At 41.1% G+C, this 17,810-nt stretch overlaps 1 protein-coding gene across 1 annotated transcript; it reads left to right on the forward strand.

The window, feature by feature from the left end:
• Window positions 1-1,301: 1,301 nt before the first annotated feature.
• nelfb (negative elongation factor complex member B) lies at window positions 1,302-12,845 on the forward strand. The gene is made up of 13 exons (XM_020599322.1): window positions 1,302-1,570; window positions 4,311-4,471; window positions 4,569-4,668; window positions 5,824-6,054; window positions 6,155-6,340; window positions 6,480-6,592; window positions 6,673-6,775; window positions 8,048-8,143; window positions 8,286-8,428; window positions 9,292-9,398; window positions 10,090-10,231; window positions 10,423-10,531; window positions 12,107-12,845. Exons 1-13 carry the CDS (start codon window positions 1,469-1,471, stop codon window positions 12,263-12,265), a joined length of 1,752 nt encoding a protein of 583 aa, XP_020454978.1. The 5' UTR covers window positions 1,302-1,468; the 3' UTR covers window positions 12,266-12,845.
• The last annotated feature ends 4,965 nt before the right edge of the window (window positions 12,846-17,810 follow it).

A 17,810-nucleotide genomic window follows, 5' to 3' on the forward strand; every position in this document is an offset into this window, starting at 1 on the left:
TGTTGTCTGAATGCCCTGATAATGGTGGCCACGGTGAACCTACTCAGGTTTGGACGGACTCGTAGTCCTGCTTCAGCCATTGTCATGCCATGGACAATGACATGGTCAATGACTGTTGCTCGCATCTCGTCCGTAATGATGGTGCGAGGTTGTCTTGCTCTCCCTCCTGGACCTTCTCCTCTCCCTTGTTGGCCTGCTCCTCTTCCTCCTCTGATTTGAACTCCTCTTCCTCGTTGGCCTGCTCCTCTTCTTCCATGGCCAGCTCTTCTCCCTCCTCTGACTCGAATTCCTCTTCCCCTGATTCTGCCTTCATCCATTGTGTTTGTTTGGAATCTTCAGCAAACTGTGCACTCTGAACTTGCTTTTGTACATGTGGTCACAGCATTAGCAACAAGTGTCTTCAATTTGGAGTCGTTGTGTGTAATGAATGACGCCAGGTGTGTTCATTGTGTTCAAATATTGCTGACTGTGGCAAGCATTTTGCACCACATGAGCTTTCATTTGAGAATATGAGCAGAGTTCTTTTGCAACTTGTGTTTTAGCAAAGAAAAATGTGTTAAGATTTATGAGAACGGAGGATTGTGTTTTGTGAATTGTGTCTTCATGTGAAATGTGTTTATGATATTGGAAAATGATGGCTAGATTTAGTAAATGTGTTTAGACAACTGGTCATTTGGTTTAGAGGATTGGCTTTTGTGTTTTAGCATTTGAGAAAAACTGTAAATTGAAAATAATGAATGCGAGGTCTGACAGAAAGGATGAAGTTATTATAACCAGACTGAGACTGGGACATTGTGATTATTTTTTTTGTTGTGTGTATGTGTAAGTGAAATAACAAAATATGTTCTACACAATTTCTTTGCTAACACATACACTTTCTGCTTGCTTGTGGAAACTCACATCAATGTGTATAAAATGAAACTAAACAATAAACTGCATTTTTTAAATGTTCCACATTTATTGTGTAATACACCCATTACAAACCCCATATTAGGTGTTGCGACAGAAACAGCTCATGCTGTCTGTGCTTCAGACAAAACCCGAGGCAACATGAAGACACAAAACTTGCTACAGCTTCTGAACCATAGATTAAATAACAAAAGTTCACTGGGGCTAGGTTTGACAATAGGTTCTTGAGATTCTGTTGGCTACCTATGTCTGTATTTTTGTTCCTTGGCTTATTGATCAGAGCATTAGCTAGCCTACACAGTTTTCATGTGCCTAAAGTCACTTGAAGACACCAGACAATGATTAAATATTTCTGTAATGGGTGGACACTTCTTTTATATTCAAACCTCCAACGGACTGTTTACAGAGCTACAACACAGGAAGTTTTGCTTTGACAGCGAAAAGGATGATGTGTTTGTGTGTGCTGTAGCAAACGAAAACATTTGCTTTGCAAAATCACATGTTAGAATACTTTATTCATACTTAGTTCAAGTAGATTAATGATTAAACCGAAACGAAAATGTTTGCGGGGCTGCCTGAGCTCGGGATATCCAACGGCGAGGATCTTAAGGAAACTCTCACCAACTGCACAGAGCCTCTGAAAGCCATTGATCAGTTTCAGGTAAATATAATTGTGTCCTCTCACTGACATATTTTAGTTAACATCCTGTTAAAGGTTCTAACTGCAAATATAAAAGAGCGTGTAACGTTTTTTGATCAATATAATGGTATATAATTTTAGTATAGCTTCTTCCATTTCTAGCCATATATTATGTTACTCATTTATTTTAGATTTGCTTTAGCTAGAGGTGACAAAAGAGTGTTAACGCCGGAGATTCAGCAGTGAGCTGATATTGTCCCTTCACGGACCTCTTATCTCTGTGCTGTACACGCAAAGCGCGTCTGGTTTGTACTGTGTTTTATTGCGTTTTCTTAATATATCCATGGGTATTACCTTGTGCCTGTATCAGCCAAGTGAACAGTAATGCTAAAAACACTTTCGCTTCCGTCCTTCACAATAAGATCCTATATTTTACAGGTGGAGAGAGGGCGCCTTTAGCATTCTTATTGCGCTTTTAATAATATTAGTAATTAGACATGTGAATATTAATGTATTTGGATGAAATTTCACAGGCAGATTCTTAGACAGGTATAAATTAATTCTACTTATACTTCGGTGGCGATCAGCAAAATAAATCCCCGCGAAAAAGAAATCGGAAAGTGCGTCGACTGGATACGTCCGTGCTGAGATCACGCAGTTCGTGTGCGGATACAGTTCCGCTAGGGGTTTGTATAAGCCGACATTTGAATGCCAGCCTATTGCGCCTAGGTGACACAAATGATGTAAATTAACTAGTGTTAGTGTCATCTAACAGGTGCAGTATGGTTTGTAAGCTGCCTGTTTTAAGTAAGGTTAGCTACTTTTGGCACTGTTGCAGTGAAAGACTAAAATAAAATGTAGATAAAATATGCGACACGTGTTCCGTAGTTTGCATATTGAGTTGCTGAAATGGAAGAATATTGAAAATTGTGATTTTGGGAGCTAACTTTGGTCAGCCCACAATTAAATGTCTTACAAATTGCTGCCCCTCCTGCGCAGGTGCGCGAGACCGACGTACAGCGTCTCGTGCAGACAAGGAGAGGAGACAAGAGGACATGGAATATATGCCAGTGTCATTATAACAGAGTAATGCCGTCTGCTATTTGAATGTTGGGTAGTATTAGGGTACGTTTCAGAGTACCCAAACCCAACCCCGGCTTCAGCTTGTGTTTCTCCAAGTATTTCACTGTGGATGAAGTCACTGGCTGTCACACAGCTCCATAGCAGGATATTTCCACCCTTTTGCTAAACTGTTGGAGATGTTCTGTTCACCTAATGCTGCTGCTTTTCCCTCCAGACACACCTGGGCTGATTGTGATCGCTTCATTTCAGATCCTCAGTCTATTGCTTAGTTTTTTAAGCATTAGCATTTGATGAAAAGCTCAGTTTTAATGACAGTTTGCTACTTTCGTGTTATTCACTTCTTTTAACTAATCAGTACAACATGTAATTTGTCCAGAGGTTAGCCAGACCTATGCATACAACTGTGTGTTTCATGAATATGTATGTCGGCTTTTGTGAATGTCATTCTGTCATCATTCCTGTGGCAAACACACCTCGAGTCCCCTATAGCATGATGCTGCCACCATCATCTTCATTGAAGGGATGTATTAGCCAGGTGATGAACAGGGTATTTAACCTCTCAGTGCCCTGTATTGTCTGCAAGTTAAGTGTTTCTGGGATTATCTGGTCAGTTTCTGGAGTCTCTTGTTATTGAAGACCAGGTTTGACTAAGTCTAAGTATAGTGGTATTTGATCCAGAGTTAGTTTGGTCTGGATGGGGTTGTAGGGGGCACGATCCATGATGTTCCATCCATACATTATTTATGCTGCAGGGAGGCCCGAGCCAATCCCAGCTTACATTGGGCGAGAGGCGTGGTACACCCTGGACAGGTCGCCAGTCTGTCACAGGGCTGACACTTAGAGATGGACAACCACACATACACACACTCACTCCTAGGGGCAATTTAGAGTCACCAGTCAACCTAAGCTGCATGTGTTTGGACTGTGGGAGGAAGCTGGAGTACCCAGAGAGAACCCACGCAGGCACAGGGAGAACAGAGCAGATGTCATTATGTACAGCTATGGAAATTTATAGCCCACTAACATTAATTTACCATGTATATGTAAGCCATCACGGCAGTATTACAGTATGTCAGCCATCATGACTGATTAATAGTGCTAATTTTGAAACCGATGTGACAAAGTGGGGTACTATGCAACTTTTTGGTTGAAATTTCACTGATTGCTGTGCAGAATATTTAAAAAAATTCAAATACAATGATCATAACACATCTGAACACAAGATTACGTCTCTCACTTTATATTTAATCTCCACATTTTATGCTGTGTAAAAGTTCCGCTGACATTTATCTTGGTAGGCTCTGTCCTTTCTCCAAATGGAAACAGTCTCAGTTCAACATCGGCTATTTAAAATACTGTGTGTTTAGGCAGAGATCCAGTTCATGCAAGCCAGTAGCCTACACGCATTTTACTGGATTTTAATCTTAAATTTTACAATGTAAACTAGGTTCATTTGTAACGTCAATCAAATAAGATGCAGTTCTTCAATAGAGTGATGCTTGGAGGACTGTTTATTTGGGAATATTCTAAAAAATGTCACTGGTGTGTTAAATGTCAGACATCAGCCATTGTAAATAAGCATGGGAACATTTATGCAGCTGACTGCTGACTAGACCAGCTGTAGATTGACAGGTTGAACTAATCCCTGATGTGTCTTTGATGCATTACATGACTGCAGATGGAAAATGGCATCCTGCTGCCGACTCTCCAGTCTGCTCTTCCTTTCCTCGACCTCCATGGAACGCCTCGACTGGAGTTCCATCAGTCTGTCTTTGACGAGCTTCGAGAAAAGCTGATGGAGCGAGTTGCTCTCATTGCAGAGGGAAAGGAAGAGGACAGGTGCACTGTCATCGCTTGTTTGTGACATTGAGTAAGATCTTTTGAAGGATCCAGCTTGGATGTTGTTATGCTTTGTTTTCTTCCATCTACTTCACAGATATGGGAAGCTTGAAGAGCTGTTGGAGAAGAGCTTCCCACTTGTCAAAATGCCGTCCATTCAGCCGGTGGTAATGCAGGTGCTGAAGCATCTCCCCAAGGTAAGTGTTTTTATGGCTATTTCTGGGACAGAATATCGCAATAGTGCTATATCCAGATGTGCTGACCACACAGTCTGCATTTATTAAGTGCATTCAAGTGCACTGTCCCAGAATGTAACACCACATTCACACCGACACCAGGATGCAGGTCACATGTCCATCACTGGTTTATTTGAATAGTTCAATGAGTGTAAGCTGACCTTTTCTAATGACCCTCCTTCTGCCCCGGGTTGAACGAGGGCCGGGTGTTTTCCTGTTAATGTGAGCAGTGTCAGCATTCACAAAGGGTTTTATCTTACCACAAAGAGTCCAGTTCTTTATCCACTGTTGGGTCAGTCTTCACATAGTGACAGTATTACACAGTTATTCACTGATGGCCATAAAATCAGCTTTATGTGTAGGTGTGTTTTTTTTAACAGTTGGTTACACACAGTTAAACATGATATAGTATAGTATAGATGACTGTACAGTATATATGCTTAAGTGGCAACAGTACTGCTCCCATGGTCACTCACCAACCAGAAGTGAATGTCTAGAGAGAAAAAAGTGACAAGAACCGCCCTGTTTCTGTGTCTGTTTAGATGAAAAAGGGCTGTGCTCCTCACACACACAGAACTGAGCAACACATGCAAGTTAAGGATCACAATGCTCCTTGCAACAAAATCAGCCGGTAACAGAGACTGTATGAGCGTTTTATTAAACTACTATTGTATAAGCGGAATACAAAGTGAAGTCCTCATTTTATAACCCCAAACCAGAAAAAGTTGGGATGTACCACTCTGCATGGTCCTTTTTGTCTTTGGTCCGGAGCACATGGCGTCCATTCCTTCCACAAAAAGACCTGAAATACTGATTGGTCTGACCACAGTACAGGTTTCCACTGTGTGATGCTCCATCCCAGACACCTCTGAGCCCAGATCAGTCGACTGCACTTCTGGACACTGTTAACATAGGGCTTCCTTTGACACAGTACAGTTTTAAGCAGGTTTTATGGATGTAACTACATATTGTAGTGCATGACACGGGTGTACCAAAGTACAGCTCAGCTCTCTCCTCTGAGCTCTGAGAGAGCAAGTCTAGCCAAGCTAATCAAAATCTTCAAATTCCTTGTGCAAAAGATGTTGAAGAACTCACCGTATATGTTCTGTCATGCAGGTGCCAGAGAAGAAACTGAAGATGGTCATGGCTGACAAGGAACTGTACAAGGTTTGTGCTGTGGAGGTGAAAAGGCAGATCTGGCAAGACAACCAGGCTCTGTTTGGAGATGAAGTTTCACCCCTCCTAAAGCAGTACATTGTGGAAAAGGAAGCAGCTCTGTTCAGCAGCGACCTCTCCATCCTTCACAATTTTTTCAGCCCTTCTCCCAAAGCACGGCGCCAAGGCGAGGTAAGTCACAGTCATTTGATTTCTAAGAAATTTCATACCGAGTAAATGATTTCCAGTGGGCCGAGCTGCTGTTCACTGTTCAGTTGTCTGTACACTGTAGGTGGTCCTGAAGCTGACCCAGATGATTGGAAAGAACGTGAAGTTGTACGACATGGTGCTACAGTTTTTACGCACCCTCTTCCTGCGAACACGAAATGTTCACTACTGCACACTAAGAGCCGAGCTGCTGATGTCTCTTCACGACTTGGACATCAGTGAGATCTGCTCTGTAGACCCCTGCCATAAGGTAAGAACACAAACCATGATGGGAGGATCACCATACCTACAGTATCATACCACTGAAAAGTCCCAAACACTGTATTTCCTGTGTTTTAGCTTTGTGTTACATGTTTTCTCTTGTGTGTTTATGTCATGTGCTGTGGCAGTTCACTTGGTGTTTGGACGCCTGCATCCGTGAGAAGTTTGTGGATGGCAAGCGAGCCAGAGAGCTGCAAGGTTTCCTGGATGGAGTGAAGAAAGGGCAGGAGCAAGTCCTCGGGTAACACGAGGGGATGGTACAGTATATGAACAGAGCTCATCATCTCTGATCTCTGACAAATACATTTGTGTGTATTTTAGGGACCTGTCCATGATCCTGTGTGATCCTTTTGCCTGCAACACCCTGGTCCTGAGTATCATAAAGAATCTGCAAGAGCTGCTAAGTCAGGATGCCTTACCTCGGGTGAGCACAGTATGCATGACAATGCAGACAGTCATGCCTATGGTATCATGGCATTGTACTGATGGAGATGGTGGTTATGTGGCACCAAACTTGACAAGCAGTGTAGCCAGCAAATAAAAGGAAGAAGACTCCAAGCAAACAAACACAGATGTAAACAATGCAGCTTCTTAGCCTTAAAAAAATAAATGGCTTTGTTTGACCACTGAGATTGTGTACAACGATACTGTATGTGTTTATTTACAAAAAAACTGCACCGGGTACATTTAACTGTTGCGCCCCACAGTTGTGGATAATGAAAACTAGGCTGTAGTCATCTTTAATCTCCTACCCACTATTGCCTGCACTGGTTCAGCCATTGTATATCACTTGATTCATTGTTTATTGTGCCATTTGGGCTGAATGATGACTTTAAATAATAGAATTACTTAGTTATAAGAAGACTAATGCTTTGCATTTAATAATTCTTTATTCTGTAATATGTAAAAATAAAAAAAAAAGTGAAACTGCTCATTAGGCTTTCTCAGAGCTGACATTAATCCTTCTGGTTCCTCCTTTTGTGTGATAGTCTTACATAGATTAAAACAGAAATCCATTCATTTGGGAAGGTAGAACCAGCAAATGGTTAACCAATGTGGAAAGTGCAGATAAAACATTTTGGACCAAAAATTGTTTGATCAGTTAATTAGTTTGAACACCAGTAGGCACTGAAGAGTTGACATCCGGCAACATTAGCTAACAGAAATAAAAGACTAGCATTAGTGTGAAGTTTTTAAATTGAGATCGACATAATAAACAGCAACTTTGGTTTTGATTTTAATGTAGCATTAACTGTAAATAATAAAATTATAAACTACCAGTTGCAGTTGGTAAACTAGCATAGAGTTGAGTCTGTTTCTGCAGCAGAACAGAAAGATGTTCGTGGCTGACTTCAGCCCCACCCACCAGTCTAGTCCAAACACAGTTATCATATTTCATCATTGATTTTCATTAAAGAAGTCCATGTTTACAGTTTGAATGACTTATTAGACATTCTTTAATGTGACTATTTACTTTGCCATTGCCATTTCAGTGTGCCCAACAGACTGTATTGTGTTAGTGCATTATTTTTGTGTCAAATGAAAGCTGCTTTGAATTCTAGAAGGCACTGAGCTTTCCCACATTCATTAAAAGTGTTTTCATTGTAGAGTTCCCCAGACACTCCACTGTGTCATCAAAATTTCATGTCATTGTGTGTGTGTGTGTGTCTGTGTGTGTGTGTGTGTGTGTGAGCAGGACAGTCCAGACCTGATGCTGCTGCTGAGGATGCTGTCATTGGGTCAAGGGGCGTGGGACATGATCGACAGCCAGGTCTTTAAAGAGCCTCGTCAGGTGAGTGTCACCTGAGTTTTATACCTACTGCTTAAGAAATACAATCTGTATTTAAATGGTTGAGTCAGTTTTCACCTTCTTCTGGTTATTAATGGCTCAGTGAAGATGATTGTTTTACATTATTGTCATAAAATGACTTTAGGATCAGGAGGTAGTGACCCGCTTCCTGCCTTCCATGATGTCAGTGGTTGTTGATGATCACACCTTCATTGTGGAACAGAAGCTTCCCAGCGAGGAGAAGAGCTCGCTGTCATACCCCACCACCCTACCAGATGCCTTCAACAGGTAAAACACTGCAGGGAGAGACACTGGCAGGCATTCCCTGTGTCAGGAGCTGAGAGCTGTGTTACCAAGTAGGAATGTCCCAATCCAGTTTTTTTGGCCCCAATAACGATACAGTTCCTTATTAATAAGTATCTGCCAGTACCAATTCTGATCTGATACTTACTGTATCTTTACTTATAGTAAATGTTCATTAAATAGCTGTCATACAGAAACGGAAGTTAATCTGACACACTGTATTTTTCAGTAATTTCTTGATATTCCAACTTCTTAATATTCCAGAATATTAAGTTTATTAGTTTAAATTATTGATATGAATAAGAGAATAACTGGGTTCTGCACAGCATCCTTAGATCTATGTGAACACAGTCTGTGTAACCCATCCAGTTTACATATCCCTGTTTTCAACTTAATAACGCTGCATTAACAAAAGGTGGTGGCTGGCGTAGCACCACGGACTAAAGCATAAAACTGGCTATGTCTACACTGAAAGCACAGCGTGTGCAGCACAGGAAGCTCATGCTCATGTCTATGCCAGGCACGTGTTGACTCTCACTTAGGAAGTGCTTAGTGTTTAAAACGAAAAGCACACACAGGAGCCTACATCAACACTTTGGAGAAGGGAAAACTATGGTCCAAACCTCACTAACAGACAGTGAGGTAAACACCAGTTACATTTAAATATATATGTGCTGTATATCTGGCCAGCAAATAAAAACTACACACACTTTAAAAAGAATTGCCATGTCCAGGGTTGACCGTGTGTTTTAACTGCTTGCTTGATGTGTTTCTCTAGTTTTGGTGGGGTTCTGGTTGGAACTGGTGAGCTTTCATTGTGTTGTTATGTTGCGGTTGCTCCTCCTCAGGTACCTGCAGGAGAACAGAGTGGCCTGTGAAATGGGTCTCTACTATGTCCTTCACATCGCCAAACTGAGGAACAAGAACGCCTTACAGAGGCTACTGCCTACACTGGGTGAGTGCTCTTCCTCTGAATAGTGGGAGATGTGAGAAGTCCTAAAATACTGTATGTGAAACCTTATGTGAAACCAGAGCATAAAGGTCACAGTCCTAAATGCAGAAACAAAGTGGAGTCTGGCATTTCATCTTTTTGACTAGACAATTCTGATGTGTCATTTTTGGCTTCTTTTTTTGTAGTTTGTTGTTTGCTCCAGGTTCCCAGTGACACTATTGATATGTGTTTTGTTGAAAACACATCATTTAAAAAGTGACATTTCATTCATTGTGCAACTAATAGAGAAAGGAACTGGCATTTAGGGAAGTAGACAGGAATCAGTGGTTTGACACACAAGTGCCCTTCTTTGTTTTTATGAATCGAGAATCATTTTGGGGAGGCTAGTACAGTAGGGAGACAACACCTCTAGATGGTCTTTTACTTGATTTTAGTGGTCAGGGGTCACTGTATCCTCATGTCTGTCGCTTTCCTGTGAATTTGACTTGTTAGCAGAGTCATACAACTGTGAAGCAGTAACTCTAGTTTTATTCTTGTTTTCATCATGGAAAAGGGTCTTTCACACATATTTATCTTCATAGTTTTCTCAGATGAAATTAACACTTGTTCCTAGGGTAAGTTTAATTTCTGCCCAGGCCTCCAGGATCAGTAATAAAATAATCCAGCAGTGTTTGTCCTCTGCTGTTCCCCACAGTGGAGACCTACAATGACATGGCGTTCGGGGACATCTTCCTGCACCTGCTGACTGGACATCTCACCCTGCTCTCTGAAGAGTTTGGATCAGAAGAGTTTTGCTCAGTTGTCTTTGATGGTTTCCTCCTTACTTCTTTTTCCAGGTGGCTTGATTCTGGCTGATTTTGTAATAAATGTCCATAGTCAGTGTGACCTGAAGATACACAGAATGTGTTTATTAGCTAAAACACAAAGTGGTCAATCTGCAAACATCACTCCTATTCCTGCTACACTGAATTCAAACATCTCTGCCATGTCTCCTGACAGTTCTGGTTTCTGCCTGAATATTTTCCAGTAAAGAGAACGTCCACAGACACACCCTGCGGATGTTGCTGCATCTGCACCACAAAGTGCTGCCCTCGTACATGGAAACGTTGATGAAAACTCTGGAACCTCCAAAGCAGGTGGGCTTCTTTTCTGCATTCAGCTTTTAAATGGACAGTAGATGAAGTGTTTGGATAAACCAGGAAGAGGTCTCCCCATCCTGTAGTTCACCAGAAGCTGAGAACTTGTGTCTCATCACATCAGAAACCGGTGCACTATAAAATACACAATCTGTATCAACCACATATAAAGTGCTAATCCCTATTCGACTAGAATTTATTTCCCTTTCGGGGGTGGGGTGATTTCAATATTACCTTTGCTGATCAGTGATTTAAATCATCATATATTTGTGATTTTTCACCCCTGATTTCATTCAGAGTTGCAGCTCCAGTCACCTACTGAAGACTCACTGCTGTCATTTATGTCTCTTCCAGAGAGACACTTTACAAGTGTCTTTGAGCTTTCATACATCGAGTTGTATTTCCTGTAACTGATTAGCTCTGTGTGGCAGCTGAGGAAGTAGAAAAGGATTTTCCCAGCCTGATAGATCACTCGTTAACTCATTCACTGAAAGACAAAGCAAGTTAAAGTAGTTTAAAGCTGTCGGTATTAATAACTGTTAAATAATACTAATACTAATCATACTAAGCTCTCCAGCAGGGAAGGGTTTTTTCACCAGCTCCTTTAAAATGACTTTCAATTTAGTTGACGTTGACATTCAGAACAACTTTTGTGACACTGGAGGAGGGCAATATCCTGTCTGACTTGGGCTTTATTCGAGGGGGTCATCTACTGGAGTGCACACAACTGTGAAGCTCCTCATCAGCATCAAAGGTGGAGGGGAGCATCACGACCACGTTGCCAAGTTTATTCATATGAATGCATTTCTGGACAGTGTTGTTGCTATTCAGTCCAGTCATGCGCTCATAGCACATTGTACACAACCTTAATCCACTACAAATGGGTGACAAAGAACTAACCAATTACTATAAGTAAATGTCTTAGTAAGGTGTTGGGCCACCGTGTGCCACAAGAACAGCTGTAGTGCCCCCTGGCATTGACTCTCCAAGTATCTGAACTGTACTGGAAGGATGAACACCTTTCTTCCAGAAAAATATTCCCCCATGTTGCGTTTTGATGATAGGTGCTCACCTAGGTTGAGATCTAGTGACTGTGAAGGCCATAGCTTATGATTCCCACCATTTTCATCCTAATTCAAACCATTCAGTGAGCCCTCATGCCATCTGGATGGGGCCACTGTTATCCTGGAACAGAGCACTTATTTATCCAGATTTCTCCTTTAACCTCTCACCTGTCTGTATTCGCCTTGTAACATTAATCATAATATTAAATAAGTAGATCCCATCTGATACCCTGGTGGGGCAGTTTTATCAGACAAGCTAATTATAGATAAGTAAGCAACAAGAAGTTAAAGTCATGTCAAGTCAAACATAGATAGTTGAGCTGTTTCATTGCCAGTGTTGCTATTGCATAGTTTGTCCACCAGAGGGACAAACCAACAGACTAATGTTATTTCAATAAGCTTCACATTGCAGCTTTAAAACACAGCATGAGATAAATCACTTGTCATAAATGTCAGTGTTTGGAGTTTGGAGTGTACTAACGCTGTTTAACGCTGTGCCTGGTGACCACAGTGCAGCGAGCCAGTGAAGGAGCTCTACACCCAGCTGATGGAGAAATTGGAGGCACAGAAGAAGAGCCCTCCACCAGCAGAGGAAACTCCATCCTTGGATCTTGGGCTGCACCCAGTGACTGTCCCCACCACCCCCTCCACACCAACCACACCTCTCTGAGACACCAGATGCTTCACAAATTAAAAAAAAAAGACAGGACATTTTACATTACTGACTGTATGATTATTTTTTTCCATGGTTTAGTTTTTTTAGATGCTTGTCTAAGAGGATCTTCCAGCACTTCAAGGGAGATCATTACTTTTGTAAACTTTGTGCTCTTGCATCATTGTCCAGATATACAGTATTTTCATATGTAGTTGGGCTATCAGTGTGTTACATTTGAATTGTGTCCGTAGTACAAGATGCCTGTAAATAAATGAAACATACAGACACCTCATACAAAGCAGTGTCACTGTGTTCCAGGCAAAGTGACAAAATGCAGTGCCATATCTTAGGCACTACCTCTGTGTACTGTTATACATGGGAAGCACTTCACTAAAACCGAAAACAAGTGTGTGGGTAGACCTGAGTGGGTGACGTCCCTGGCAGCCATATATCCAGGTAGTGAGAAAGAAACTGTTCATTGATGTAGTGTGGCTTACTGGGCTCTACACACTGAGGACTTCAACTCTGGTAAGAACAGTTCAGATTACCTCTACATAAGCAGCAAGGACCTGTAGGTGAGGATTTAAAATGTCTTTTTTTTCTGCTACATCAGTATATAAGCATGCTGTGTATGGGTTCAGAAAACATTTTGTTCATTCAGACTTTTAATGGATTAAAAATATTTTTTCTCATCAATTTACGCACAACACTTCACAATGACAAACAAAACAGGTTTTTGGAGGGTTTTTTTACAACTCTTAAAAATAAAAGATTGAAATACATGTAATGGTGGCATATAGAAGCATAGGGAGAGGGGAGAAACTCAGAGCATCATAGGCCCCCCTAGCATCCTAAGCCTATAGCAGCGTAACTAAGGGAAGGCTCAGGGTCACCTGATCCAGTTCTAACTATAAGCTTTATCAAAAAGGAACGTCTTAAGTCTAATCTTAAAGGTAGAGAGGGTGTCTGCCTCCTGAACTGAGACTGGGAGTTGGTTCCATAGGAGAGGAGCTTGATAGCTAAAGGCTCTGCCTCCCATTCTGCTTCTGTGGACTCTAGGAACCACAAGTAAACCTGCACTCTGAGAGCGAAGTGCTCTGTTAGGATGATAAGGCTCTACAAGGTCTTTAAGATACGATGGAGCCTTGTCATTAAGGGCTTTGTATGTTAGGAGAAGGATTTTAAATTCTATTCTGACTTTTACAGGGAGCCAGTGGAGAGAAGCTAATATGGGAGAGATATGATCTCTCTTGCTCGTTCCTGTCAGTCCTCTGGCTGCAGCATTTTGGATTAACTGGAGGCTTTTTAGGGAATTATTGGGACATCCTGATAGTAAAGAGTTACAGTAGTCCAGCCTGGAGGTAACAAATGCATGGACCAGTTTTTCAGCATCACTTTGAGACAGGATGCTCCTGATTTTTGCAATATTGCACAGGTGAAGGAAGGCAGTTCTAGAGACTTGATTTATGTGTGATTTAAAGGACATATTCTGGTCAAAAATGACTCCAAGGTTCCTCACAGTAGTACTGGAGGCAATAGCTATGTCATCTAATGTAACTATATGATTAGACAGATTTCTAAGGTTTTCAAGCCCAAGTACAATGACTTCAATTTTGTTGGACTTTAGAAGTAATTACAGGTCATCCAGGCCTTTATGTCTTTAAATAAAAGTACAAAAGTATATCAGCATCAAATGAAAGTACCAAAAGTTTATTCATATTGGCACATTTTATAATAATTTATATCAGATGATTGGATTATAATTATTGATGAATTACTGTGTTCATCACTTGAATGTTGCAGCTGGTAAAGATGTACTTGAAGTACTTTACTGTACAGTACATAGTGCTGGGTAGGTTGTAAATGTCCCATCAGGGATCAGTGGTGTCTGATTATACTGTATTCAGGTTTATTCATCAGATTTTGAAAAGTGACAAATTATCAAATACATGTGGTGCAGTAAACAGTACAATACTTTGGAACAGTGCTGTCATGGCTGTTGGAAATCATGCCAAAATAAAAAATAACAACTTGCAATAAAAAACAAAGAAAGTAACAGCTTGTTTCTTAAAGTCCTAGGTAATGACATATGTTTGCTTTAAAGATATTGCAATGAAACATTCAATTATGGATAAAATAATACTGAAAATAAATATGGGTCATTTTGATGTGTCTTGTGCATTAAAAGGTGTAGAATATGTTGTGTCTGGAGAAATGTAAGCAACACAGATGCTTCCATATAGGCCTTCAGAGTCACCAGATCTCAACCCAGCTTAACATCTTTGGGAAATATTAGAGCAATATGCAATAGGCCACCATCATTAAAAACAAATAGGCCTACTTTATAACACTGGTAATAATTTCAAATGCTCAGGGTACTTTTATTTACTGAAGTGAAGTATTTTAAGGTTAATTGGGTTGCCATATAGTCTTACCACAGTCATTTGAAAATGTCAGGAAACCTCACTTTGGAGAAGTGATGAGTGTGTGTATATGTGGGAAACTGAGCCATATACCTTAATCCTCATGCGAATTAATGCTATTGACAAGTATTAATCTTTACTATTCAGTTCACTAGTGATGACAGATGGCCCGTTCTGTGTCCTATTCAAAGGCATTATTAGTAATGATAAGTTTCACTATTTAAAACGTTGTGCATGGCTTTTTAAAGGACCTTGTATGTAGCCTTTGTGTGATGTGTTGTATGGAAAGTGGTGACATATGTATTTATTAATTTGCAATATTTGTTTATTCCCAGAAGACCTTCCAAAAACAATCCCCAGTCAAACACATTTTAGTAGTGTAATTTACATCATTCCTTGTAATGTGCTGCCTACATGACCCCCCTCCACCACTGATGAAGGTGTGGCTGACCTGTGCTGCACTTCTGGTGATGTGATGGAGTCTGGGTGTCATGCTTCTATGAGTGATACAACCACATTGGCTCAGGATTACTTTGGCACACCTGTGTCAGGCACTACATTACATAGTTACATCCTTAAATGCTGCTTAAAACTGTACTGTGGCAAAAGGAAGCCCTGTGTTAACAGTGCTCAGAAGCGCAGTCGACTGATCTGGGCTCAGAGGCATCTGGGATGGATCATCACACAGAGGAAATGTGTACTGTGATCAGACGAATCGATATTTCATGTCTTTTTTGGAAGGAATGGACACCATGTGCTCCAGACCAAAGATAAAAAGGACCATCCAGACTGTTACCAGCAACAAGTCCAAAAGCCAGGGTCTGTCATGGTCTGGGGTTGTGTCAGTGCCTTGGAAAAGGTAACATCCACTTCTATACTGGCTCCATTAATGCTGAAAAATACAGAGAGATTTTGGAGACATATGCTGTCTTCAAGATGACATCTTTTCCAGGGATGCCAGTAGGTTCTGACCAATTGTCAAACCTCGGATTCAGGAAGAACAATGTGGATTCCATCCAGGTCGTGGAATTCTTTACTCTTACAAGGTTACTGGAAGGATCCTGGGAGTTTGCTCCCTTGTGGGATCTTATGGGTGGTACTTTGGGAGTACGGGGCACCGGGGCTGTTGGTGCGAGCCACTTGTTACTTATATAACTAGAGTGAGAGTTGTGTATGCATACTTGGCAAAAAGTCGAACATGTTCCCAGTTAGTTTATCAATTGCTGATGATGTGGTTTTGTTGGTTTCATCAGGCCGTGACCTCCGGCATGCACTGGGGCAGTTTGCAGCCGATTGTGAAGTGGCAGGGATGAGAGTTAGCACATTTAAGTCTGAGGCCATGGTGCCTGCTGCATGTATCAAACACTTTTACTAAGACTGTCCTCTTTACTTCAGCTTAACAGCCATAATACTCACACGTGTCACCATTTATAGATCAATTACTTATTTTTACCCAATTCACACGCCACTGTTGTCATTTTTCCTATCTTGACACAATGAATCAAAAAAACTGCAATTAATTTAAAATAAAATGTTCTGTTATTTATTTTTACTTTTACATTTGTATTTCTGTAATATACTTGATATTGAAGTGCACCATTCTTTTCTTTTCCCACAGGTGTAAGAAACAAGAAGGTTTTTGAGAACATGGATCCTCTGGTGGTGTCCTCACAGCTTGGTAACAGCAGCAACAATTCTGGAGCTTGCCTTGGGGAGAACCAGCATGTATCCATCACCATCCTCCTGTGTCTGGTCTTCTTCCTGGGCTTCCTCCTCAACATCTTCAGCCTTTGGGTGTTCTGCTGCCGGTTGCCCCGCTGGACCTCTGGAACAATACTGCAATTCCACCTGGGTCTCAGCGATGCCATCGCTACCCCAGTCACTCCTTTGATGGCAGTGTACTTTGCTATGGGCAATGACTGGCCCTTTGGCCAGTTTCTGTGTCAAGTCAAGATCACCCTGCTTAGTTCACATTTCTATGGCAGTACCATATTCCTCACTCTCATCAGCATCCATCGGTACATGGCTGTGGTGCACTTCAACAGAAGCTCCTGTATGAAAAGGAAGCAGTTTATCAAGAAGCTGTGTGCAGGCGTTTGGTCTATGCTACTGATCCAGGCTGTAATTTATGCTTTTGTACTTCCTCCCAGTAAAGAGAGGGGAAACAGCCAATGCCTCTCCATTCACCAGAAGAACCTGACAGACACCTACTTTGTCATTAACTTCTTTCTGTTTATCTTTGGATTCCTACTCCCTTTCTTTGTGTCTGCTGTCTGCTATGGTCGTCTGGCAAACACGTTAACTCATCTCAACATCAGCACAGCTAAAGGCCTGAAGGTCAAGATGAAATCTCAGCGGATGATAGGTATGTGCCTGGTGATATTCGGGCTGTGTTTTTTGCCTTTGAATGTGGTACGAACTGTGGGAGTTGTGTTTAAAAAATACTACCCCCAGAAATGCCATGTTCTATTGCAGATTGAGTCAGCATATTATGCATCCTGGATTTTAGCTGGAGTGAACAGCTGTCTGGATCCTCTGTTGTACTGTTTTGGTTCACAAAATTTTCGAGATGCCTTCGGGTCTTTAAGGATTGGACATAGAGATGTTCCCAACAGAAGTGATTCAGAAATAACGGCAACTCAGCGATATGAAGTTGCAGCTACTGGGTACAGTCAATATTAGAGGCAGAAGAGACATTGATGGTGGAAAGAACAAGTTTAGATCAAGTGATAGCCAAACCTCTCCCTTAAAAACTATCCAAGCTAAATTCTTGGTTGGTTGACAGTATAGGCCTGGTGATGTATATTTTCTTGCAGGGTTTACCCACTGACAGCCTCAATTTGATGTGCCCTGGATATTGCAGCATTATTGGCATTAAACACCTGCTTTTTGTTTCGTTGTTTCTTATATCTTAATATTATAAAACCATTTTAAGGACACAAAAATCAGCATCTCTTCTCAGGATAAATAGTTGTTTAATACCTGTGTGGGAGACCAAGAAGGGTACAGGTACTAGATTAGTCTTATTCTCATTTATTCATCATACTAATTATATATTACTTCATTTTATTTTAACATTTATTTTATTATACTTCCATTTATTCATCAGTATTTGTTATACTTGCTCAGTATTGTTG

This window comes from Monopterus albus, unplaced genomic scaffold, assembly GCF_001952655.1.
Source record: "Monopterus albus unplaced genomic scaffold, M_albus_1.0 scaffold40.1, whole genome shotgun sequence".
NCBI classification, from domain to species: Eukaryota; Metazoa; Chordata; class Actinopteri; order Synbranchiformes; family Synbranchidae; genus Monopterus; species Monopterus albus.